General features: G+C 45.6%; 1 protein-coding gene across 1 annotated transcript; it reads right to left on the bottom strand.

Annotated features, from left to right (window-relative positions):
* Window positions 1-934: 934 nt before the first annotated feature.
* Window positions 935-1934, bottom strand: LOC136462698 (molybdopterin synthase catalytic subunit-like). The gene has a single exon (XM_066461759.1). The coding sequence runs from the start codon at window positions 1664-1666 to the stop codon at window positions 1076-1078; it is 591 nt and encodes a 196-aa protein (XP_066317856.1). The 5' UTR covers window positions 1667-1934; the 3' UTR covers window positions 935-1075.
* Window positions 1935-26718: the final 24784 nt, after the last annotated feature.

The raw sequence follows: 26718 nt of genomic DNA, 5'->3' as shown, positions 1-26718 counted from the left end.
GCTGCTGGGATTCAAGCCCAGGTTTTCACGGCCACAACGTGGAATTCTAACCACTAAACTACAGCCACTTTGATGTTTGATTGTTTCATACAGATTTATAACATCTATTGCAAAGGGAGCTTCCTACCTTCAATGCGGAGTCCATTTTGAAATAGGAATTACACGTGAATGAATAATTGAAAACGGCTAGTAGAGGCAAGTAATCATCTAACCTACTCGCCCGTTTCCATCCATTACAGCAAACTCCTGTGTCCAGTTTCAGATTCCAGATTTAAACACCTCTTCCTCGTCTTGTCCAGTTTCAGGCCCCTTTCTCAAAGAGTTCCAGAAACTACTACTCTCTCCTCTGTTCCAAATTGTTAAGAGAAGAGGTCCAGCAATTAGTACTCTCTCCTCTGTTCCAAATTGTTAAGACGTCAATTACTACTCTCTCCTCTGTTCCAAATTGTTAAGACGTTATGCCGTCTCAAACGTGGAATCGTCAGAACCATTCTTACTGTTCTGTTGTATTTTCGTCTCGTCCTCGCAGTACCACCCACTCGTGTTTCTGTTTCAGTTACAACTCCTGTCAAGTTTCAGATTCAGACTACAACATCAACACCTCTTCATATCATCATATGCAGCATATGCAGTTCTCGGCTTTCAGCAATTCCATAGTTATGCCCCTTTGGAATCCAGAAAATTTTCCTATAAAGTTTTCTATATAATTTCGGTGAAATTCCTGCATTCCAAGGGTCCTCAAAGAGTACAGCAATTTCTGTTATTTTCGCCACGTTGTGTTGGTACAAGGCATATAGAAATATAAAATCTAGATAGGCCAACAAACTGAATTCTTCGGAAACAATCTTTACTGTACTATTTTCCCTCATCACTTCTGATTTTTCTCAATGCATCTATATCTGCCTTTCAACTTCAAGATGTACTAGCAGTAGTCTCTCTCAGCAATAAAACTGGAGGGAAAAAAGTCAACGGAGATCGAGTTGTACAGCGGATTTCATGAATCCCCACCCACTCCCGTGGATTGCGATCGCGATGCAGAAAGAGAGAGAAATCCGGGCGCCGCCATCCATCAGCATCAAGCCTCCTGGACCCTGACCTTGCTCCCGCAGCAACCGGCCGAGCCGTGGCCGTTGCCATGGCCGTGGGTGTCGCCGGCGTGGCGGTCCAAGAACTCGCGGTTCTCCTTCCAGACCTCGCCGTCGTCGTACACCTCCTTCTTCCAGATGGGCACGGACGCCTTGAGCTCGTCGATGACGTAGCGGCATGCCTCCATGGCGTCGGCGCGGTGCGTGGCGGAGGCGGCCACGAACACGCTGGCCTCCCCGGCGGGCACCGGGCCCAGGCGGTGCGCCACGGCCAGCCGCCGCAGCGCGTGCTGGGACCGGGCCTCCCGCAGGATGGCGCCCAGACGGCGCCGCGCCATGGCCGCGTACGCCTCGTACCGGAGCTCCACCACGCGCCGCCCCGCGAAGTGGTCCCGCGTCGTGCCCTCGAACGTCGCGATGGCGCCCGCCGACAGGTCCCGCACGTGGTCCACGTACCGGGTGATGTCCAGCCGCCCCGAACCTTCCTCCACGATCTCGATCAGGTCCTCGTCCTCCTCGGCCGCCGCCGCCGGCGGCGTCTCCTCGGGAGGAGGAGGAGGCGGGAGATCGCCGCCCGCCATGGGAAAGCTGGGATCTTTGGACTCTTTGATTGCCTGACTTGGCACAAGAGCACGGATTGGAATTGGAGGCGGCGCGTCGGGTGGGGAGGGAGAGAGCAGCAGAGCAGATAAGGCCCTGTGCTTTGTAGGGGAAGAATAGGAAGGTCAAGGCAAGGCAGGTGGAGGAGCTGCCGGAATGACGAGACTGCCCTCCAGCTGATTACGAGTGCAGTGAGGTAGGCGAAGGCGAAGGCGCCAAGCTGCTGCCTGCCAGTCTGCCACCATCTCTGGTCTCTGAGGTAGGGGATCCGATCTCTTGGGTTGGAGATTCAAGCGACTTCCATTCAGGTTCAGGGATGAAATACAGCAAACTAAAAAAAAAACTCCTAAAAAAATACAGCAAACTACCGTGGCTGCGTATTCCAAAAATCCAAATCAAGAAAACCGTACGGCGACTGAGGGAGAGGGCGCGGGGCAGTTGTGGGCTGTGCTGCTGGTGCAAACGTGGCCAGGACCAGGTTGGAGAGGTGGAGGCGGGTGGCTGATTGTTGGGCTGGGAATGGGTCAAGGCCCATGCAGAGGAACGAAGAAGGCGCGAAGGGGGTTTGTGGGCTGCTGCCTTTTGGCCTGAAGAAAAGAATGACCGGGCTGAATAGAGGAAACAAAAAGAAAAAGAAATTTTGGGCTGGGTTTTCAAATGAGATTTGGCCCATGAAAAGTGTTTACCTTTTATAAGTTTTGCAAAGTATATTTCAAATATGCTTTATTTAAACACTTGAGAGTTGAACCTTTCAAACTTTAGATTTGGAAACAAGAAGACGGCTCATGGTTTGTCATAATGCAATATCTGTTGTCTTACCTTAAAGAATTGTCTCTACCTCCCTCTTTTCCAAATTATATGTAGTTTCAGTTTTGTCCTAGGTCAAAATTTTCAAACTTTTTTTTGACCAAGTTTATAGAAATGTTGTAGATGTTGGTGCGTTTTTCGATAACATTGGTCAATGTTAAAGAAGTTTGACTTATGATAAAAGTAAAACAACCTACAATTTGAAACAGAGGGAATAAACTTTAACATTAGTAACTCATTTAGTTGTTTTACTGGTTAGGCACTTGGGGTGTATGTTTCACCTATTCAACCTTCTTTTTCGTTAAAGGACTAGTTGATGCTGGAAAAACATACGAGAACAGCTCTTCCATCAAGAATGCATGCCACTTCCTATTGTCAAAGCAGCTTATTACTGGTGGATGCCATGTCTCCATTAGAACTCAGGTAATCAATATGCCCTCTAGTTCATTAGGTCCTTCCGTTTTGGTTGCATGGTAAGGACACAGTTTAATCATTAGTTTTTTTTTGTTGAAATTGCTGCTAAGAAATCGGCATATGAGACATTTTCTTTTGATTTTTGCTAGTCATTTCTTTTGGACCTTTCTTATTCCAACCGTGCTTTTTTATAATTTCTTTTGTATTTTACATGCTCATTTTTAATACAATACTAGTAGTTCTTTAGGATAGCAAGGGCTTCTGCATTTATCATCTCTTGACTTATATTTTATTCATTGTCAAACAAAACAGGTTTATGAAAATATCAAAGGTAACCGTGCTCATGCAGTGAACACTGCTTGGGCAATACTGGCTTTAGTCTATGCTGGACAGGTATGCTTTATTAATTCTGTACTTAGTTCTTGACTAGAAAAATTCAGTTCATGATATATTCTTTATTTTTACAACAAACGATTTTCCATTTCAACAGCATCTAGCTGTTAAGACCATTACAGAGTCAATGGTTACATTCTGCAGTAGCACCGCTAAGGGGCACTGATGTACATGAGCTAAGTTGGAGCAAGTACAAGCAGCAGCAGTAGGTGTGTACATGGATTGGCATTCCTGAAACGCCTGCCTTGCAAGAGTATGTGCAGTTTGGTTTAGACTCCTGTTAATCTTGAATGTCCCTGTACTTCTGTGTTGAGTGTGGTTGACAAAGGTTTGAGTTAGATGCTTGATTCTCCAATCCGGAGGATTTGAGTAGTCAGCGGATCGGAATTGAAGAATTGAACCAGGTCCTGGTTATCGGATAGGAAGTTAGTATGCTGTAGCTGTAGCCGATCCGTAATGACCGCCGTCAGAGACATAGCTGCCGCCTCAGCCATCAGGACTGATAGTCTGAGACTAAGCTGGACATGGCTGCTTTGATGTAGATATTTTGCGTCAGCTGGATCTGGGTATTGATAATGAAGATTCCAATTCCAGCCTTCCTTGGAGTGGACGGAACCTGATCCGGCATAGTGGAGGCATTTGTGTAGCATCTGTTAGATTGATCTCCTAACCAATAAGCCCAACGGCCTATTGGGCCTTGGTCTCGCGCCCTGATCGGGGGCGCCCAACCCTACATGGTTGGTGGGCCCCCGTCGCACTGCGCTATATAAAGAGGTGGGGGCCGGCGGCTCAAAGTACGAGGTTCGCCGTGAGCCGCAAACCCCACCGACAAACCCTAATACCGATCTAAGAGGGCGCGCAGCCAGCGACGGGAAGCTCCGCTGACCCTCGCCGTCGTCACTGCTACGCCCCGTCTACTCTGCATCGACGTCCGTGCAACCTCTACTCCAACCATCGCTGCCCGTGAGCAGACTTCACCGACGAAGCTGATGGAGGCCTCTGGATCCACTCCCTCTGGGATTTCAGGTTCGACACCTTCTACTTCCTCTAGATAGCTTTTTAGGCCTACATCGTTACCGTTGTCTACTGCACAATGATCTCTACCCTCTAGACCGACTGCTAGATGATTCAAGGTTTTATAACAATGGCATCGGAGCCTACTAGCACGTAGATCTAGATAGGGGTAGAGAAAGAATGAGATCACGATCTCGGATCGGATCTGATGAAACCCTAACCCTAGATCGGGTTTTAGGGAAGGAAAAGTATGAAGAGGGGAACCTACCCGGTCCTCCCGACACCGCCGTCGCGCGGAAAAGCTATCACCGCCGCCATGGTTGGCGCGCGGACAGAGGCCCGGCTCGGCCGTGGCTCAGGGAAAATAGTGCCGTCCCCAACCCATACCCTAACCCGCTCGGTGATTGACTGAGAAGGGGAAAAGAACCGATTTCAAATCGGAAAAGCAAACCCTAACCCTAATCGGAAAATCGGGCCAAATCCGAATCAAAGAAACCGAAAGGGGAAAGAAAAGGAAGAGGGTGGCTCGGCTCGGCTCACCTCACCGTCGTGCACGCCGCCGCGCGGGGAAAAGAAAGGGCCGGCCGGAGGTGATCTGCTCGCCGGAACGGCCACTAGGGCGCCGCGGCCAGGCCGCTCGACGGCGGCGCGCTCACCCGCTGGGGAGCGCGCACGCCGGCGAGGGGGCCGGAGACGGCGCCGGGGCTTGCTGAGCTCTCTCGCCGTCGAAGCTCCTCGCTCGGTGTCTGCTGCGGCGGGACTGAGTGGAGAGGAGAGAGCAGTGAGGGGCGAAGAGAGAGAGAGAGAGAGCGAAGCCGAATGATGCTAGGTCAAGGGCGCCGCGCCGGTCGCTGGGGTTTTGATCTCACGACGCGCGCGGGCAGCCGTCGGATGGAGATGGACGGCCACGAGCGACTGGGCCAGCGCCGCAGCCCAGGAGGGAAAGGGCGCGAGGCCGAAATCCCGGCCCAGGCCCAGGTTGCGGCCTGGGCGCGGGGGAGAGAGCGCCGCGCGGCTGGGCGCCGGGTGCGCTGGAGCGCGCGGATGGGCCGCGGCAGCTGGGCCGAGTGCGCTGGCGCGCGCGCGCGCGTGAGCAGGCCGTGGGCCGCGCGTGTGCTGGCTGGGCCGAAATGGTCAAATGAATAGAAAAGTCACAGTTTTTGTTTTTCTTATTTTCCAGAAAACAGTTTGATCAATTTGAATTGATTTTTTTTATGATAATTTTCTGTACAAAATTTATCCAACGATATTTTTTGTTCAGTAAATAGTAAATTTGCTTCTGGAAAATAGGAAAAAGATTATTAAATGTTAAAGTTTCCGCTGCGTATTTAAAGATGTAATTTTCATTATTAAATTCGAACCAACGGGAGAATTTAATTTTGAAAATGGATATGTTTTAAATTGATTATAATATTGTCGTTATTCTGACCAACGTTGATTAATGGCAATATTATAATGTTTTTGTTATACATTAATTCTATTTCTGCCCAACGGTGATGTAGAATTAGTGTAGAAAATAATTGTATGTTTTAATTTTGACCAACGTTAAATTAAGGCATGCAATTATTGTTGTTATTTCTGTTCTCACCCTATTTGAATTATGTTTTCAGGAGGATACAACTTGATGAGTTGTATCAAAGAGATCCCCACTCTAAAAGGTGATAACTATATTGAGTGGAAGAAAAAAATAGACCTGGCCTTTATCCTCGCTGAGGTGGACTAGGTTGTCACCACACCGTGCCCCAAAGAACCTGTGGCACCGGTGAGGGAGACAGATGAGACTGATACTGCATGGCAGAACAGAGAGCGGGATTTTGCTCCCGTAAAGATGTCCTATGACCTTGAGCATAGGAAATGGGTCACTGCCAACAAGAAGTGTTTGGCAGTGATAAAGAACACGATTGAGCCTGCCATTGTGGGCTTAATTCCAGACTGTGACACGGTCACAGAGTACCTAGATAGAATAAAGAGTCAGTTCACTGGCTCTTCAAAGACATATGCAACCCAGCTGATCAAGCAGCTGGTAACAGAAAGGTACTCTGGTGGCGGCAGTGGCATTAGAGAGCACATACTGAGAATGAGCAATCTGGCATCTAAGCTCAAACCAATGGATTTGGCACTCAAAGATGAGTTCCTTATTCATTTGATTTTTGCTTCTTTGCCCAAAGAATTTGACACATTTGTTGTTAATTACAACATACAGCCTGAAAAATGGGATTTAGAAAAGCTCATTGCCATGTGTGTGCAGGAGGAGGAAAGAATAAAAGTTTCACAAGGTGGTTCTGTCAACTACCTAAAAGATAAGAAAAAGAACTATAATAACAGTTCTTCCTCCAAATCATCTGGAAAAGGTCCCATGCAACAGTCTCAGAACCAGCAATTCTCAGTGGCTAAAGACCAGTGTCTCCACTGCAAGAAGACGGGACATTATAAAAAGAATTGTACTGATTTCTTAAAGATGATAATGAAGAATAAAGGTGAGAACATTATTACGTTCGTAAATGAATCCTTGTATGTAAAGTTTTCAAAATCTACTTGGTGGATTGATTCAGGTGCAACTATTTATGTTGCTAATTCATTACAGGGATTCCGTTCGATGAGAACTTTGCAAAGAAGCGAAAGTTTCATTAAAGTCGCAAATGGAGAACAAGCAGATGTTGAGGCCGTTGGTGATCTTCCGTTAGAGCTTGCTGATGGCTTCATAATTATTCTTAGAGATGTTCTTTATGTACCTTCTTTGCAAAGAAATTTGATTAGTGTATCAAAGTTGGACCATGATGGTTATGATTGCCATTTTGGAAATGGCAAATGTCAGATATTGTTTAATAATAAATGTATTGGTCTTGCCTTCCGACAAGACGAGCTTTATTTATTATCACTTCGTGAAAATGTTAATTCCATATGTGATGTGAATGAAAATGTATCCTCATCGAACAATGGAAACAGAAAACGAAAGAGAGCTCACGATGCGTTGTCGAAATTATGGCACTGTCGTTTAGGCCATATTTCGAGGGGGAGAATAGAAAGACTAGTTAAGAATGATATTCTTCCTCCATTAGAGCTCTCAGAGTTAGAACAATGTAGAGATTGCATAAAAGGAAAGTATGTAAAGAAAATTAAGAAAGATGCCAAACGAAGCACATGAATTCTACAAATTATTCACACAGACATATGTGGCCCTTTTCCTGTGAAAAGTGTGGATGGTTATGATTCATTCATAACATTCATAGACGATTACTCTCGGTTTGGCTACATTTATCCAATTAAAGAAAGAACAGAAGCGTTGGATAAATTTAAAATATTTAAAGCAGAAGTTGAAAATCAGCATGATTTAAAGATTAAGATAGTCAGGTCTGACCGTGGAGGAGAGTACTACGGTCGGCATACCCCATATGGACAAGTTCCTGGACCTTTTGCAAGGTTCTTACAGGAGAATGGTATAGTCGCCCAGTATTCAACACCGGGCAAACCTCAGCAGAATGGAGTAGCTGAAAGGCGTAACCGTACCCTGATGGATATGGTGCGTAGTATGATAAGTTACTCCACTTTATCCACGAGTCTGTGGATGGAGGCGTTAAAAATCGCCATTCATATTCTCAATAGAGTACCAAGTAAGTCGGTGCCCAAAACACCGTATGAGTTGTGGACAGGAAGAGTACCCTCACTTAACCACTTGCGTGTGTGGGGGAGCCCTGCTGAGGCTAAAGTTTTTAACCCAAACATTGGGAAGCTAGATCCCAAAACAGTGAGTTGCCATTTCATTGGCTACCCAGAAAAGTCAAAGGGTTTTCGTTTCTATTGTCCTAACAGACATACAAAGTTTGTGGAAACGAGACACGCTGTCTTCCTAGAGGATGAAATGATTAGGGGGAGCATGGTAGCTCGAGAAATTGACCTTGAAGAGAAGCGGGTGTATGCACCCACTCCGATCATTCATGAGCCATTTTTCTCACTACCTGCTGTTGCTGCACCAACAGTACAAGACACTGTGGTGTCATCACCTGTTGTTATCCCGCCTGTGGCAACAATGAATGATCATGAGGAACCTGTACCTCAGGATCCTATAGAACCTATTGCCACACATGAGGGGGAGCAACAACAGCCTCAGACAGAAAATGTGCCAATTGAGGAGGCCCCTAGAAGGTCTCAAAGAGTTAGAAAATCAGCTATTCCTGCTGATTATAAAGTGTACAACACTGAAGAATTTCAAATGGAGGATGATCCCACCTCATTTGAAGAAGCCATGAAAAGTGATCATTCGTCAAAGTGGCTTGAGGCCATGGAAGATGAGATGAGATCAATGAATGCAAATAAAGTTTGGGATTTGGAGATAATTCCTAAAGGAGCCAAAACAGTAGGCTGTAAATGGGTCTACAAAACAAAACTTGACTCTCAAGGGAATATAGAGAGATATAAAGCCCGACTTGTGGCAAAAGGCTTTACACAAAGAGAAGGGATTGATTACAATGAGACCTTTTCTCCAGTCTCATGTAAGGATTCCTTCAGAATCATAATGGCATTAGTGGCACATTACAATTTGGAATTACATCAGATGGATGTAAAGACGGCATTTCTCAACGGAGACTTAGAGGAAAATGTTTACATGGCACAACCGAAAGGTTTTGTCATGGAAGGAAAAGAACGTTTGGGATGCCGCCTAAAGAAATCCATTTATGGATTAAAACAAGCTTCAAGACAGTGGTACTTGAAGTTTGATCAGACAATAAAGAATTTTGGGTTTAAAGATAATGTTGAGGACAATTGTGTCTACGCAAAGTTTAAGAATGGGAAGTTTATCTTCCTTGTCCTGTATGTGGATGATATCTTACTCGCTAGTAGTGATGTCAGTCTACTACTGGAAACAAAGAAGTTTTTGTCCTCAAAGTTTGATATGAAAGATCTTGGTGAAGCTTCGTTCGTTCTAGGGATCGAGATTCACCGAGATAGAAGCAAAGGGGTATTAGGACTGTCACAAAAGGCATACATAGAAAAAGTCTTAAAGAAATTCAGTATGCACAAATGTAGTCCCTCACCTGCTCCTATAGTCAAGGGTGACAGATATGGGGATTTTCAATGCCCCAGGAACCAATATGAGATCGATCAAATGAAAGTGGTTCCATATGCTTCAGCTGTCGGAAGCTTGCAATATGCTCAAGTGTGTACGCGCCCTGACTTGGCATTTGTTACCGGGTTACTTGGCAGATTCCAGAGCAATCCTGGAATAGAACACTGGAAATTGGTAAAGAAAGTCTTGCGTTATTTGCAAGGAACGAAAGGCCTCATGATGACGTATAGAAGATCTGATTCACTCCATATAGTGGGATATTCAGATTCTGATTATGCGGGAGATAATAGAAAATCCACGTCTGGATATGTGTTTACTCTCGCAGGGGGAGCTATTTCATGGAAAAGCTCAAAGCGAACCATCACTACATCGTCCACAATGTATGCCGAGTTTGTAGCATGTTATGAGGCAACGGGGCAGGTGAACTGGCTAAAGAAGTTCATACCCGGTTTGAAGGTGGTTGACGACATCAATAGACCACTGAAGTTATACTGCAATAATAATCCAGCAGTACAGTATGCTCACAACAATAGGTCAAGTGGTGCTGCCAAACACATTGACATAAAGTATTATGTTGTGAAGGATAAAGTCCGGGATCAAATGATAAGTCTTGAGCATATAAGTACCGAAAAGATGCTCGCGGATCCACTTACAAAAGGCTTACCACCCAACGTGTTCAGAGAAAGCCGGCATGGGTTTAAGGGAAAGCCTATGATTCCTGGATTATAAAGGGCCCAAAAGTCAAAGTAACTATTTCAGATCAGAGACGTGCATTGTAGCTGTTAAATATATCGGCGATTGACCGTGACGATGAGACATGCTCTATGCATCATCTGTGAAGAAATGAGTAAGGATAAAAGGATTGAAGTTTACAGTTTAAAGATAAAAGTAATAGTGAGATCAAGGGGGAGAATGTTAGATTGATCTCCTGACCAATAAGCCCAACGGCCTATTGGGCCTTGGTCTCGCGCCCTGATCGGGGGCGCCCAACCCTACATGGTTGGTGGGCCCCCGTCGCACTGCGCTATATAAAGAGGTGGGGGCCGGCGGCTCAAAGTACGAGGTTCGCCGTGAGCCGCAAACCCCACCGACAAACCCTAATACCGATCTAAGAGGGCGCGCAGCCAGCGACGGGAAGCTCCACTGACCCTCGCCGTCGTCACTGCTACGCCCCGTCTACTCTGCATCGACGTCCGTGCAACCTCTACTCCAACCATCGCTGCCCGTGAGCAGACTTCACCGACGAAGCTGATGGAGGCCTCTGGATCCACTCCCTCTGGGATTTCAGGTTCGACACCTTCTACTTCCTCTAGATAGCTTTTTAGGCCTACATCGTTACCGTTGTCTACTGCACAATGATCTCTACCCTCTAGACCAACCGCTAGATGATTCAAGGTTTTATAACAGCATCGAGGTCCTTCCAACAATGCTGGAAGCGAAACATTGAATCTTTGTGTTGGACTTGTCATGTATCTGTACGCCTGTGATGGTGATGATCCATTTCCTGCAGTGAAATAATTCATACCTGACCGTGTGGCATGCATTGTAGTATACATAGGCTGCAGGTTCATGTGCTCCTGGTGTGTGATTGTGTCTATTGAATCATTGCCTGCAAAAGTATAAGTAATACCTTGCCTTGAATTGCTCAGGCTGCTGTGGTGTTGCAGCAATGGGGTGGTCGCCATGGTGGCTGTGTCACCATCAGTTTGTTCCCTGTTGTCTTGGGACCTAGCTTGCTGGGGCTGTTCGTCTGGTACACCTGTGTCTGAATTGATTGTGGTGATATAAGCAGCAACTGCATGGTGTATCTGCCATGCGGTCCAATTCTTTTTTGCAAATCGTTTATCGTTTCTCGCTTTCCAAATATACCACATAGTTATAAGTATTTTTTGCATGAAAGAGTTTTCTATTGAGTCAGTAATAATAGTGGAGAGAATAAGCTGGACACCATCATCCTCTTGTGGCAAAGAATCTGTGCGAAGAGGAGGTTGAGTTGAGAACCATACCGCACAAGCGAAGTCGCAATGGAAGAACAGATGGGCATCATTTTCGACTAGTCCACAGGTACTGCAGTGTTTATCAATGCGAGGTGTATATCTGCCAGCTCTATCTCCCGTCGCCAGGGCCCGTCTTATGAGCCTCCAAGTAAACGTTTTGATGAGTGGTGGTAGTTCCCTGAGCTTCCACATTCTCTGTAGAATTTTATCTGCCTGTGGTGTAATGCTCCTGGAACCTTGCTGGGGCAGCTGTACCTGCAGTTGTGTACTTAAGTGCCTGTAAATATTCTTAGTTGTGCAATCACCTCTTTTTACCGGAGCCTGGTGGCTGTGTACCGTCTTCACCTGCGATATAATCTACACACCAGTCTGGTCAAAAATATTAGAAGATCCATGTTCCAAGAGTGAGTGTTCGGAGTCCAAAGATCCGACACCACACTTGGCAGTGGAGACTGAGTAACCGGTAATATTAGATGATCGTGAATATTTTCCCATATTGGACACCAAGGTGTGGACCAAATAGAACTATTGCCAGCATGAATCTGATAGATGGTGTTATTAGCCAAGTCCTTCTTTACCTGTAGGATCGATGCCCAGAAGACAGACCGAGGACCATCAGCTTTTGCAGTCCAGAAAGACTTACCTGGAAAATATTTTGCCTTGAGAATACTGGTGAGGAAACTGTTTTTGTTCGTGACAATGTTCCAGGTAGCATGGGTGATGAGGCTTTTATTAACTGTATAGAGATCTCTGATTCCAAGACCACCGTTGTCCTTCGGCTAGCAGATGTCTTCCCAGGAACGAAACGCAATAGGGTTGGAGGGGTTGTCATCCTGAATGCCAGCCCACTAGAATCTTCGAATGATCGCGTTGATTTTCTCCACAAAAGTCTCGGAGAAGAGAACTGTGGACATGTAGTAAACAGGAATAGAGGCAAGAACATATTTGATATAAGTAAGTCTTCCTGCATGGTTTGAGTTTATTTGCCTTAACAATAGTAAGCTTGGCCCTAAATTTATTAACGATGAATTCATAGGCTTTATTTCTATCACTGTGATTGAAAATCATGGGATGACCAAGGTGCATAGTATTAGGTAAAAGATCAGAAACAGGAAAGATATCACCACTGCAGACGTCCTCTTTGCCGAGTGCTGGGGCACTCGGCAAAGCCAGCCAAGCACTCGGCAAAGGCTTTGCCGAGTGCCGCACTCGGCAAAGGTCTCTCGGCAAAGATTTTATCGGCAAAAATTTTATCGGCAAAAATTTCTTTGCAGAGTGCCAAAAATCGACACCCGGCAAAGTCTTTGCCGAGTGCCAAGCCCGCACTCGGCAAAAAAATAACTGCCGTCAACATTTGACGCCGGCTTTGCCGAGTGCATAGGGACTGGCACTCGGTAAAATTTGAATTTTTGCCGAGAGCCAGGGCTCAGCACTCGGCAAAGAAACCATTTTTTTTAAAAAAAAATCTTTTTAAAAATAGTCTTTGCCGAGTGGTACCACCTGGCACTCGGCAAAATTGACCTATTTGCCGAGTGCCAGGCTGTGGCACTCGGCAAAACTGGGGAAGTGGCTGTTTTTGCAGCATTTTTTTCAGCTTTGCCGAGTGCCACACCCCTGGCACTCGGCAAAGACTTCTTTGCCCAGTGTTGGTACTCGACAAAGCTGGGAAATTTACTATTTTTTTGTTTGTTGCTTTCCTTCGAATTGAAAGCCAACACGCAAAACTCATATATATAATACATGAGACAACACACATGCATTTAGCATCACACAAAACGCATACATAATCCATCACATACATCCAACATCCATCACAAGCACATCCAACATCCATCACAAGCACATCCTCCTGCATAATCCATCACACGCACATCCAATGTGCAAATCCATGACAACATCTAAGAAGTCTTCATCCAACACAAGTCCTAGATCAAGAAAAGTCAATGAAACATGAAGGGGCACCACCTACTGCCACCGATCTCAATGGGAGCCTGAAGGGGCACCTCCGTGCGGTGGTGCACCTGTCCAGCCGGGGTGTGTGTGCTGAGGCGAAGGAGTCGGGTTCGAACCCGATGACTGTTGCTGCACAAAGGAAAATTGAATTCATTAGTATCTACACAAGCTAAAGGACTTGATCAACCATATATATATATACTCACCGGAGTGCCTAGAGCCAGAGGAGTAGGAGGCACAACTGGAGCAAGCAGCGACTGGGGCACCACCACACCCGGGAGAGTGGTGCCGAGGCTCGACATGAATGAGAACATGTCCTGCATCCTCTGCGCCTCGGCCGCCCTCTGGGCCCTCAGGACCTCCTACTCGGCCCTCTCAGCCTCCCTCTGGGCCCTCTCCCTCTCCCTCTCGACCCTCTCGGCCTCCCTCTCGGCCTCCCATTCGGACAAGCATGGATCTGCTCATACGGCATCTTAAGTGCACGAAGAAGTTTCTGTGACTCGTACAAGTTCTTCGGCAGGATGTGATCCTCCGGAAGCAGGGATCCAAAAACTGCCAACATATCATCGAAGTTGTCCCGACTCATGCTAAACTGCGACTTCAACCCCATGATGCGTCCAATTGCATCCAGCTGCGATACCGTTGTCTTTTTGTGCAAGGGCTTCTGCGCTGAAGACAGCATATCATAGAACGCCTTTGCGCTTTCCTCTGGCTTCTCCTCCAATCCTTCACCGAACCGTGCCTGCTGAATGTCATCCATCCAGTCTGCTACCCCGCCATCTCCATCATAATCCTCGAGACGCTGTCTCACCACCTCCTCTCTAATACGATCGGCTTCACCATGGTGGATCCAGCGGGTATAGTTTGCCGTGAATCTATACTTGATAAGATCTTCCCCCACGAGCCTCTTAATTTTTCTTTTCTTGTTGCCACATCTGCTGCACGGACACGGCATCCGGGCTGACCCTTTAGCAGCCTCGCCAAATGCATGCTCCAGGAAAGCATTGGTCTTGGTCATCCATTCTGGGGTCATACTTGCGTGGCCCGTGTACATCCACTCACGGTTATCCATCCTCTGGCACATGCATATGTAAGCGAGTAATAAAAACTGCAGGTAAATCCACAAGGCGTTCCATACATCTAATAGGTGAAGGATAGGTTCTAATCCCACCCGAGGATGCGTAGATGAGGTTGGCTTCCATGGTCCGCTCCTATCCAAGATAGAATTTCGGCAGCACCTCCCCGCTGTTCTCCCGATACACGTCCTGGCAGGGAGATTGTGTATTAGGAGAACAACGAGGAGGTGGTGCCGAAACTTTGTCTCGGACAGGAGCGGGCCACGGAAACCAACCCATCTACGCATCCGCGGGTTGTCCAAAAAACGTGGACAATCCGAAACAGGTACGGAATTTGGTATGCAAAGATCTGCATACCAACGACCGTATCTCTTTCGGACGGGAGACGCCTAACTGGGGTTACATGAGATACAAGTATGGAAGATGGGTTATACCTAGGGTGTCGGTGAGGTCAGGCTAGTGGGGCAGTGGCGAGTCGCTGCAGTGGCGAGGCGACGCGGTGCAGGCAGAACCGCAACGCCGACAAAGATGATCGGGGTCGCTGAGTGCCTCCCAACAGTCCTCGTCCTGCAAAGAAAAGGCAAATGGTTAGACTCCATTGAAAATTTCGGCAGCACCTCCCCTGCACGGAGAGGTTCCTAAAACCTGTAGAAAACATTGGCACGAAGGCCAACAACCACATGTATACCAAACATAGGCACGAAGGCCATCAACCACATACATACAACAATAACTACTACTAACACTAAAACTATGAACAACAACTACAACTACTACTGTCACTACGACTTACTAACTAATACTAACACTACTAATTAACTACTACTACTAACACTACTACTTACTAACTAATACTAACATTAGGGCATACCTTGCCAGCGAGAATGCGAAGACCGAGGGCCGGCGACGACAACGGGGACGACCGCTACGGCGTGAGGGTCGACAAACTGAGGCGGCACCTTTCTTCTCCTCTCTTCTCCTCTTCTCCTCTTCTCCCCTTCTCCTTCTCTCCTCCCCTCCTCCTCTCTTCTCCCCTGCCTCCTTCTCCTCCCTTCTCCTTCCTCTCCTCCTCCTCCTCCCTTCTCTTTCTTCTTCTTCCTCCTCCCCTTCTTCTCCTTCCTCCTTTCCTTCCTCCTCTTCCTCCTACCTCCTCCTCCTTCCTACTGCGGGCGCGGGGCCGGAGGCGCGCGGGCGCAGGGCCGAGGCACGTGGGCGCGGGGCCGAGGCGCGTGGGCGCGGCGGCTCCGACGGCGGCGGCGCAGCGGCTGCGGCGCGGCGGCGGGGCGGGCGCGCGCGTGTGTGTGCGTGTGTGGTGTGTGCGTGGTGTGTGTGCGTGTGTTCGGGTTTTTTTTTATATTTCAAACCTCTTTGCCGAGTGCCAGATCCGGGGCACTCGGCAAAGAAAGTATTTTGCCGAGTGCCCCCGATCTGGCACTCGGCGAAATAAAAAATTAAAAAAAAATACTGTCCTGGCTTTGCCGAGTGCCTAGGGCTAGCACTCGGCAAAATAATTTTTTTTTGTTTTTTGCCACCAACTTTTTTTCTTAGATTTGTATTTGTACCATGAACAACATGTTAAAATTTGGCATAATTTCATTGCTGTTTGCTATATTTCTTCACTTTATTTCGTTTTCTTGCAATTTTCCGGAAAATGTAGGTTTGAACTGCAGGTGCATCGAATAATAGTTTGGATCCATTCCAAAAATGTTATTCTTGTTTGTTAGTGTCACTTTATGCTAAATCTAGGAACTGTCTCCAAATTTCGATCAACGTGCTCACGGGGCAACGTCGCGAACTTGCGTACGAGTGGTTATTTAATTCTATAAAATTCAAACGAATCCCGAAAATCATGAAACTTGGCGAGATGTCGTGATATCACATGCATATGTGGTGGTAAAAATTTGAAAACATTTGGAGGACGTCATCATGTATGGTGTTCACAAACTAGGACATCATCACATGTGATACCACTCGCACGCAAGTTCACGACGTTGCCTCGTGAGCACGTTGATCGAAATTTGGAGACAGTTCCTATATTTAACATAAAGTGACACTAACAAATAAGAATAACATTTTTGGAATGGATCAAAACAATTATTCGATGCACCTGCAGTTCAAACCTACATTTTCTGGAAAATTGCAAGAAAACGAAATAAAGTGAAGAAATATAGCAAACATCAATGAAATTGTGTCAAATTTTAACATGTTGTTCATGGTACAAATACAAATCTAAGAAAAAAAGTTGGTGGCAAAAAACAAAAAAAATTATTTTGCCGAGTGCCAAGGTTTGGCACTCAGCAAAGTGAATATTTTGCCGAGTGCTAACCCTAGGCACTCGGCAAAGGCAATATTTTGCCGAGTGCCAAACAGAAGGCACTCGGCAAAGAGGACGGCGTTGGGTACCGTTATCCCCGGGCGCCTCTTTGCCGAGTGCCCAACTTTGCCGAGTGTCTGGCACTGGGCAAAGTTTGGCTTTGCCGAGTGCCTTATTTTGCCGAGTGCCAGACACTCGGCAAAGCCCTATTTGCCGAGTGCCAAGTTTCGCCGAGTGCGGCACTCGGCAAAGGTGGCCTTTGCCGAGTGCCCGATATTTGACACTCGGCAAAGATTCGAGCACTGGGCAAAGTCCCGGTTTCCTGTAGTGTATGTTTGATGTGGCTTTTGGTTTGATCATCAACATTTTTGCTGAAAAGAATAGAAGACTTCTGAAAGTTAGGGACCTGGCCCGAGAGCAGCGAAAATTGATCAAAAATAGATTTGATGGTAGCAGCTTCGTCCACAGAGGCATGACCACAAAGGATCAAATCATCAGCAAAAAGAAGAGAGTGGATGGGTGGGCAACCGGGACCCAGAGAAATACCTGAGAGGTTTCTGTTCTGGAGTTCAACCTGCAGACGAGTAGATAGTTCATTAATAGCAATGACAAAAAGGTATGGTGACAGAGGGCATCTTGGCGGATTCCTCGTTGAGATCGAAAAGCGGCAGACGGTTCACCATTAACCAAGACAGAAAACGTCGGCGTAGAGATGCAGGCATGGATAAGGCGAATGAAATTATCTTTGTACCCCTGACAACGAAGAGCGGCTTCAATAAAATCCCATTCAAGACGATCAAAGGCTTTGGCAAGGTCTAATTTAAGGATGAAAGGATTACAGCTTTTTAAATTGAAAGAGTGAATAATTTCCTGGGTGATTATAATATTATAATAAATATGCCTATTTTTAATAAAAGCAGCTTGAGCCAAGTTGATGGAATGAGGAAGATGAGGTTTAAGTCTATCGGCTAAAGATTTTGCTATGATTTTATAAATTACATTACAGAGACTAATGGGCCTAAAATCCTGAGGAATAATCGGATGGACTTTTTTAGGAATTAGGGCGATATAAGTTTGGTTGAGCTGATCAAGAAGATGAGCAAAAGAGTAGAAGTGAGTTATCAGGTTGTGAACGTCCTGCTGAATCCATGGCCACGCCATCTTGTAAAAACTCGCATTTAGTCCATCTGGGCCCAGAGTGCCATTGTTTCTCATCTGTTTAACAATAGAATGCAATTCCTGTAAATCTGGAATCAAGTTAGTGTATGGATCTGTTGACGGCAAATGCATTGTATTCTCTGCAATAGTTCCTGTATTGTCTTCCGGAATAGGAGATGGCTGAAGATGGGTTTGCTGAAGGTTCCTGTGCAAGTGCTGGGTAGTAAAAATTCTTTGGAAGTAATCAGTAAGGGTTTGGGCTAGCTGGTCAGGGGTAGTGGAGTGGGAGCCATCAGGGTTCTGGAGGTGGGTAATCCTGTTCCGCCTATTTCTTTTGATGATAGAGTGGTGAAAGAAAGTTGTGTTCCGATTACCTTTGACAGCCCACTGTTATTTTGCTCGCTGGATGTGGTAGGTTTCATCCTTTTCAAGGATACATTGGTGTTGCTGAGCTAGGTGATTTTGAAGGGATTGATCTTTTTGGTTGGGAGGCTTGGATTGCTATTGAAGCAACTGATCTTCAATAGCAGCCAGTTGGTCAAAGATTTAGGGTTTGGTTTTGCGCCACCTGCACACACTACGGGAAACGGTGACAATGCCGAGTGCTTTCTGTTTGCCGAGTGCATTATATCGGGCACTCGGCAAACAGAACATTTGCCGAGTGTGTACTCCAAGACACTCGGCATACTATTACACTCGGCATATCTAGTATTTACCGAGTGTCAACACTCGGCCTCTAGGGGACACTCGGCAATAACCACCACGTGACCCGCGCGTGCGCCGTTCTACCGGGCGGCGTGCCGGCCGTTAGTACTTCGCCGAGTGTCCGTTAGAGACACTCGGCGAAGTATTGATTTGCCGAGTGTTTTATTCCGGCACTCGGCGAAGTGTATGGGTTTGCCGAGTGTTTATGGAGACACTCGGCGAATGAAAAACAATTTTTCCCTCCTCGGCCCTCCACAATTTTTCTACTCCCCACATACGACATTTGGTACTGCATGTTAAAAGTTGGTCTATTTCTTGGTCTGTTTGCTATATTTAGTGAATTAATTTCATTTTGAGTAATTTATTGATTTAAACGAAATTTGAACTGCAAGTGATTGAAATAATAGAATAAAATGAGTGGAAAAATCATATTCATGTCATTGAATTCGGATTGATGTCTCATACAGGAAATGAAAAGAAATTTCGAACATTTTGTTCAGGAAACACGACCACGAACGTGTGTTCGAATGATTTTAAAATTCTACCAAAACCAAACGAAGTCTGAAAATCACGAGATTTGTCAAGATGTCATGATATCATATGTGGAGGCTGTGGTAAAAAATTGAGAATGTTTCGCATAATTTGTGACGTATGATGCTTACAAACGGAAGCATCTTCGGAGAAAATTCGTAGAACTTAGAAGGATCCGATAAGATTTAGAGTCCAAGTGACATGTTAATTGGGTTTGAGTTCAAATTTTTTTGTATAGGCAATACACAACATAGATTAGTTCATGTCAAATTTTGACAAATTTTTGGATCCGTTTGATATTTTTTATTTATTAATTGCAATTATAGAATTTTAGTTGATATAAATTAATTTTGAGCTATAACTGCATGAAATAATGAAATAATATTAGTAGAAAAAACAAATATGCATTTTGAGTGAATTTGACAAGTTTTTTTTCAAAATATATAGGAAAAAAGTTACTAAAAGAAGCTATTAAAGGTATACATAAAATATTAGCGTAGTTTGCCGAGTGTTTCTATATAACACTCGGTAAAGTATCTCTTTGCCGAGTGTCTTATATAAAACACTCGGCAAAGTCTTGGTGCAGGCCCACTGCCGCGCGAGTAGACCCTTTGAAAAAATAAAAAAAAAATAAAAAAGGAGCTATGCCGAGTGCCAGATCGCGGGCACTCGGCATACCCCCTAACAGTTAACCCGGCGCGACCCCGCACGCCACACACACGCACACAACGCACACACGCCACAGACACACGCCGCGACCACCCGACCCCGTCCCGCCGGCGTGCCCGCCGCCTCCCCCCGCCGGCGTCCCCGCCCCCGCTCCATCCCCCGGCGGCGCCCTCCCGGTCCTCGGCGTCGCCCTCCCGGCCCCGGCGCGCCACGCCCGCGGCGGCTCCACCCGGCGGCGCCACCGCCCCCCCCACACACACACCGGCGGCGTGGCCGCGCCCCTCGGCGTCGCCCTCCGGGCCCCGGCGCGCCACGCCCGCGGCGGCTCCACCCGGCGGCGCCACCCCCCCCACACCGACGGCGCCCGCGGCGGCGAGGCCACCGAGCGGAGCTGGAATCGGAACGGAATCGAGTCGAATTCGTCCTCACCTTCTCGTCGTTGCTGGTAAGGAAGCCCTAACGTTGCTTGCTCGGATTGAAATTATATTCCCTGTTCTACTAAGGCTTCTGCGGTTCCGCCCTTGAATTTTCGGTAGATTCGAGCAATCCAACCAGAAATTCCTGTAATTCCTTGTCGGGATGGGTTATCTGACCCAATCGAGCCCCACTAGCTGCTGGATTGGTTCTTGATTTTCAATACATGAATTTCTGCCGATCGATAGGCCGATAGCTACACTGCATTCTTGTTTGGTGGTTAGACTCGTGAGAGCAGCCGTTTCTGGCTTTCTGTTTGCTGAACCCTTTCCAGGGTTGAATATTTGATGTGAAAGTGATTAAAGAACTAGGACACTGTTTGGCCAGTTAAAGGGCTTACTTTTAGAGATGCTTCATTTTTTTCTCTTGTTTCTAAGAACACACACTTGTTTTCTGTACCTGATACATAGACTGATAGACACGTGAATGCAGACAAAACTGTGAAGATTTCTCCTCTTATGGAAAACTGTGAAGATTTCTTCTCTTATGGTTTGGGGCTTTTTAAGTGAGAAAGAACTAGCAAAAAAAAAAGGAAAGAAAGAAAGAAGACAATTCACATCTACTGTGCCGATCCATTTTAAACCACATCTACTGTGGTCATCAATTTTGAATGATGACTATGTGGCCATCAATTTTGAATGATGACTGGAGATAATGTACAGTACTTAGAAGTTTCACTAGTTGGGTTACAAAGTGGAAAGCTTAAAATTCAAAGTCAAAAGTCTGATTTGTCTAACTTAATGTTTGAAATTCTGAGAAACTTATAAAAAAAATTAAATAAAGTTGAATGTATCCCTTTCTGACTCCAAAAGTCTGGTTAAAAAGTGGAAAGTTTTACTCAAAAGTTGATTTGTCTGTTTAAAGTTCTGAGAAACTTATAAAATATTGACATTAGGTTGAATGTGTACCTTTTCTGAGTCCAGAAGGGTTTTACTAGTTTGTAAAACAGCGAGAGTTCAGTATTAGCAAATTTCTTGAGTTCTACACAGATTAGGTTTTTGTTACAGAAAGTAGAAACAACTTGCTTATATATATAATAATTATATAAGATTTATTCAATCAGAGGCCAAGTTCCCAGCCTCAGTTTTAACAAATCATCAAACTAATGCATCCTCTCTACACCTGCTTCCCTTCCACATACACTTCCACACACTTCCCTTAAACCTTTCCTGCAATTTGGTTTGTGCAATATTATGTGGGGAAAACCTGAAATATCGTTATACTGCAGTCTTGTATGTCCAGGATTGTTGTTTAGGCCCTTTTGCTGTTTCGTAGGTTGGAGCACTAAAATGTTGTAGGTTAAACCTGAAACATCTTTCGAAAGTAGCCTAGTATGGCCACTATCAGTGTCGTTTTTAGAAATTATAAAAAGGTAGGATGAATTAGAAATTAGAAAAGAAATTAGAAAGTGATAGAAATGGACTTTTTTTTAGAGAAGATTGAGAGGTAGTAGGATGTCTATAGAGGTGATATGACTTTTTTTTAGAAATTAGAAAAGGATAAACCATGAATTATTTGCTTTCTTGTGAGCTATATGTGGTTGTCGGCCATCGTGCCGTTCTGTTGGTGTGGATGTGGTTGTCGGCCATCGTGCCGTTATATTTGATGCAGGTTTTGGAAACCTCCCCGTGCAGGGGCGGTGCTGCCAAAATTTTGACTTGACACTACTATATGTTCATTTTGTTGCAGGAGAGACTCACAAGGACCGTCCTTGACTCGTCACTTTGCCGGATAGCAAGGTGAGGCATCATACACCTCTCTTTTCATTTGATGTTCATATATCACGTAACCTAGTTAGGCGTCTCCCGTTCGAAAGAGATACGGTTGGAAATATGCAAATTTTTGCATATCTATAACCGTATCTGTTTCGAATTGTCCACGTTTTTTGGACAGCCCGAGGATGTGTAGCGGGTTTAGTTTCCATGGTCTACTCCGATCCGAGATAGAGTTTCGGCAGCACCTCCCTGTTGTTCTCCGAATACACAATCTCCCTTCCGGGACGTGTATTTGGAGAACAGCGGGGAGCCGGCCTACACGTGGTAATTTTGCAATAATTTTGATATGTTGAAAATTATAAAAGAAACTAATAATTTATATTAATCACTTGTGCAGGAGTTGGATTAAGCTCAGTGGGGGTGATCACAACCGCAAGGTCAACGGCATCCTTGGCCTTTTGTGCAGGGAACACTTCCCTGGCTTGGTGGTGTACGCCGGACAGCGGGAGCCGGCCTACACGTGGGACCACTACGTCGCCGCCCCCGACGTCTCTGATTGTGATCGCAGGAGATTCACCAACATAGTGGAGCGGGTGAAGGGCGAGCTATGGGTAAGTATTCCTCGTACTACATTGCTCAATACATCACCTTCACTGGACATTCTTGAAATAATAACTTTATACATCGCCTCTATATGCAGGACTTCTACAGATGCCAGGAGGGATTCGAGGCCAAGGCGAAGTCCGTCTCTGAACAAGCCGCCAAGAAGCTCGTGAAGGACATGCACTACGAGGCGCGCGTCCAGGCCATCATCGAGTTCTACGCTCAATACAGAACCATGAAGGTTAAAAAAGAAGAGGCAAGGACAATGAACCTGACCAAGGACCAATTCATGAGTGTAAGCAAAGAACGTTGATACTTAATTTATTTGAGATTAATTACGCTTAATTTCTTTTTTCATAAGTCACATGCTTGATGATGTAGGTGCCTCCGTGGTGGTGCCGAGCGCATATCCGGTGCTGGGAAAAGATGGTGGATGAGTGGTTGCAGCCCGGGTGGTTGGAGCACCACCTTGCTTGCCGGGAGCGGCGTTTGCAGATGCCAGGTGCATCACACCATCAAGGCAGCCTGAGCCTTGATGAATATAGGGGAAAATGGGTATGCAACTCCATTTCTGTATTCTAACGCTCAATTCTGCATAATTTCTAATCATTTTGCATTTTTGCCGTAGTTGTCATCACATGATGGCCAGTCTTGCTCCCAGCTCAAGGCATGGGTTCTGTCCAAAAAGGGCAAGGCGACGGCCGACATCGACTTCAACCCGGAGGACCCGCCTGAGGCGTACAGCCATCCAAGCATCCACAGCCGCGTCACCCAGTATACAACGATGGCAAGGGAGGTTCACGGGCCACAGTTCGATCCGAGCTCCCAGGATATTGATGGAGAAATCGTGATGAGGGTGGGAGGAGGCAAGAAGCATGGTCGGTATTGGATTGGCGACAGCGTAATTGACACGGCCTCTACTCCCACTCTCTCCCAGATCAGAGCAAGGAGCACGGACTCGAGCCCAGCGATACGCCCACGGCCGACCACTGCACAGTTCCAGATAGAGGCTCTCCAGGTTCTTTCTCTTCCATTCATCATTCGTTGGTTCTTACGTACTTTAGCTTTGCATTGCTTTGCATTGTAACATTGCGATGAAATATTTTAGGCCCAGGTGGAAGCAGAAAAGAAGCAACGGGAGGAGATGGAGGCGAGGGTGGAGCGGTTAGAGGCCGAGCGGCAGAGGATGGATGAAGAAAGTCGGTTGAGGATGGACCAAATGTTCCAATACATGTAGAATTTTGCATCGAGTATGGGTCAACCTTTGCCACCGCCACCGATGCTATTCCCTTCACCTCAGCCACCCACAACTACTCCTGTGAGTCACTTGACACCTTGATATGTCCCATAAAATATTTGACATACTTTTAGGAATGTGTTAAATAAGCTGTCCAAAGTGTCAGCAAGCTCCTTTACTGCTTTCAATGAAAAAAGTACTCAGGGATACATAGGAAATAAGATCATGTTCAAAATATAAATTTATTTTGACTGGAGCAAGTATTTTGCATCTCCCCTGCACTGGTCTGGGGCTCATGCCTGCTGGATTTGATGGCAGGGTGCTACTGCCCCCTGGTAGGAACACATACTAACCTGATGATTTATTACAGTAGCAGCTAGTCTTTGAACTTCACGTTCCTCTTGATCGGCAAAGAGCTTAGACTTCATTGCTGCTGCTGACACATTCATGTCTAGAGTGAACTAATCCTGGGGAACTACTTTAGGGAAAGGATGGTGGCTAGAATAATGATTTCATATTCAAACTCAACCTAGAGGACACAGGAACATAAAAAAAAATCAGGACATGCTGACGTCTGGTCTTACAGGAAGCCAAAAATGTAACCTACACTACCATTCTAAATTGAAAGAGCATCTACTCCAAGTAGCAATTTAGGCTTTTATTTCCAAAATTTTTCTGTTGATAAAACTTTAAACAAAAAAATACTTAGTGAAACTTAAATATAAATGCAAATATAGATGTCATGTCAAAAGAGAATGTCAGGCAACCATTGGTGCTGCTGACTACCAGAATAGCAAATTATACTTCTATTACGTCACCTAAGCTTGAATGGCAAATCCACTTTTCTCAGTTCAATAAATGGTGCACTGGTTCTCCAAACAAGAAAAAAAGAAGGGCGGAGCTACTCACCAGTGACATGACCGGATACTGAAATGAGCATGATGCATTCTTCACTTTGCTGTCATGAATGGATGTGTTCCCTTTTTTTTTGTCAACCTTGCTGACTTAGTAATGCGCATCATTGACATATTCAGCTCTGATTTCCTGACGCAAAGAATTCTTCGTGTCATCATTCACTACGGGAAACAGTGACAATGCCGAGTGCTTTAGATGCACACATTTCGATACTGAAATTCACTTTGCAATATGAAGTCTAACACTGTTAAAAAGGAAGCTAACACTGTTTCGAATACTTCTCTTTTGTGCAGAATCAATCGACGGCATCAAATAATCAGTTTCAAGACCCGGATTTGTCGCAGAGGTTCTAAGGGCCTACGCAGTGATTGCATTTGTATTGTGTCTTAGTTGTGACTTGTGATGATGGTTTATTGTAAATTGAGATGATGGTTTATTGTGACATGTGATGATGGTTTATTGTGAATTATGATGATGGTTTATTGTGAATTATGATACCTGTGACAAATAATTATGCCTGTCATGATGTTTTATTGTGAATTGTCATGGTTTTTTTTGTGGATTGACAGATATGTGACATTATTAAAAAAGAGACCATTTTCCATTCTGGTAACCTTCTTTGCCGAGTGTATTCCAGTGGACACTCGGCAAAGTGACCATAAAATCTGACCGCTGGAGCTTGTTTGCCGAGTGTTTTAGTTCTGACACTCGGCAAACTTTGGAAACTTTGCCGAGTGTTTTAGTTCTAACACTCGGCAAACTTTGGAAACTTTGCCGAGTGTTTTAGTTCTGACACTCGGCAAACTTTGGAAACTTTGCCGAGTGTTTTATTTCTGACACTCGGCAAACTTGGGAAACTTTGCCGAGTGTTTTAGTTCTGACACTCGATAAACTTAGGAAACTTTGCCGAGTGTTTAATTTCTGACACTCGGCAAAGTTGAGAAACTTTGCCGAGTGTTTTCCGTCGTGCACTCGGCAAAATCGACATCGCCGTTCCATCCCGTCAATTTTTTTTGCCGAGAGTTTATTTTTGCCGAGTGTTTACTGACAGTCGGCAAACTGTTTGCCGAGTGCCCGATGAAAAACACTCGGCAAACTACTGTTTGCCGACAAATCAATGCCGTGTGCTGTATGCCGAGTGTAACACTCGGCAAAGTATTTGCCGAGTGTTTTTGGGCGTTTGCCGAGTGCCCTTGACACTCGGCAAATCTACTGTATCCCGTAGTGACAGGTCAGTGACAAGGAATCTAGTTTTTTGAGTGAAAGATCTAGAGGCAGAGCGCTCCCAACTTTTCTGAGCAACCGTGTGGTAATCCTGTTCCATAATCCACCAATTTTTGAAACGAAAAGGTTTGTTGGTTCGAAATCTTTTGGAATTAAGAACCGCAAGAATAGGAGCGTGGTCGCTGCGAAGCATCGGCATGTGATAGATCGTCGTATTTGGAAACGCCATACACCATTCTGCATTGCCTAAACAGCGATCAAGCCTTTCATACGTCGGGTTAGTGCTGAAACGTTTATTAGTCCAAGTATAAGCCGGTCCACTATAGCCCAAATCAATGAAACCGCATTGTTTAACATGAGCACAGAAAAACGTTAATACGTCTAACATCAGCCCTTCTAGGACCTAACTTTTCATTAGCATGCATGATGTTGTTCATATCCCCCATACAAAACATAGGCAAGTTGCGATTATATACTACAAAATTTTGCACTTGACTCCAGATATTATCAGTGGCACGGTGATGGGGGTCACCATAGATGCATATAAGACCGAATTGCTTCATGCTTTGTTTATTTATGCACATAGCCATGATATAGTGGTGACAGTGGTCTACAACAGTTAGGTCTACATCATCGTTCCAAATAAGCCAAAGGCCACCGGACTGCCCTTGGGCTGGACCTACAAACACATCAAAGTAGTTAAAACGATAGACAAGAGCAGTTCGTTTAATGGTGGAGTTTCTGGTTTCAGAGATGAAACATAGCTGCG

Source organism: Miscanthus floridulus, chromosome 7 (genome assembly GCF_019320115.1).
Source record: "Miscanthus floridulus cultivar M001 chromosome 7, ASM1932011v1, whole genome shotgun sequence".
Taxonomy (NCBI): Eukaryota; Viridiplantae; Streptophyta; class Magnoliopsida; order Poales; family Poaceae; genus Miscanthus; species Miscanthus floridulus.
Note: the sequence above shows the minus strand (reverse complement) of the source record. Positions and strands in the feature narration are given on the sequence as shown.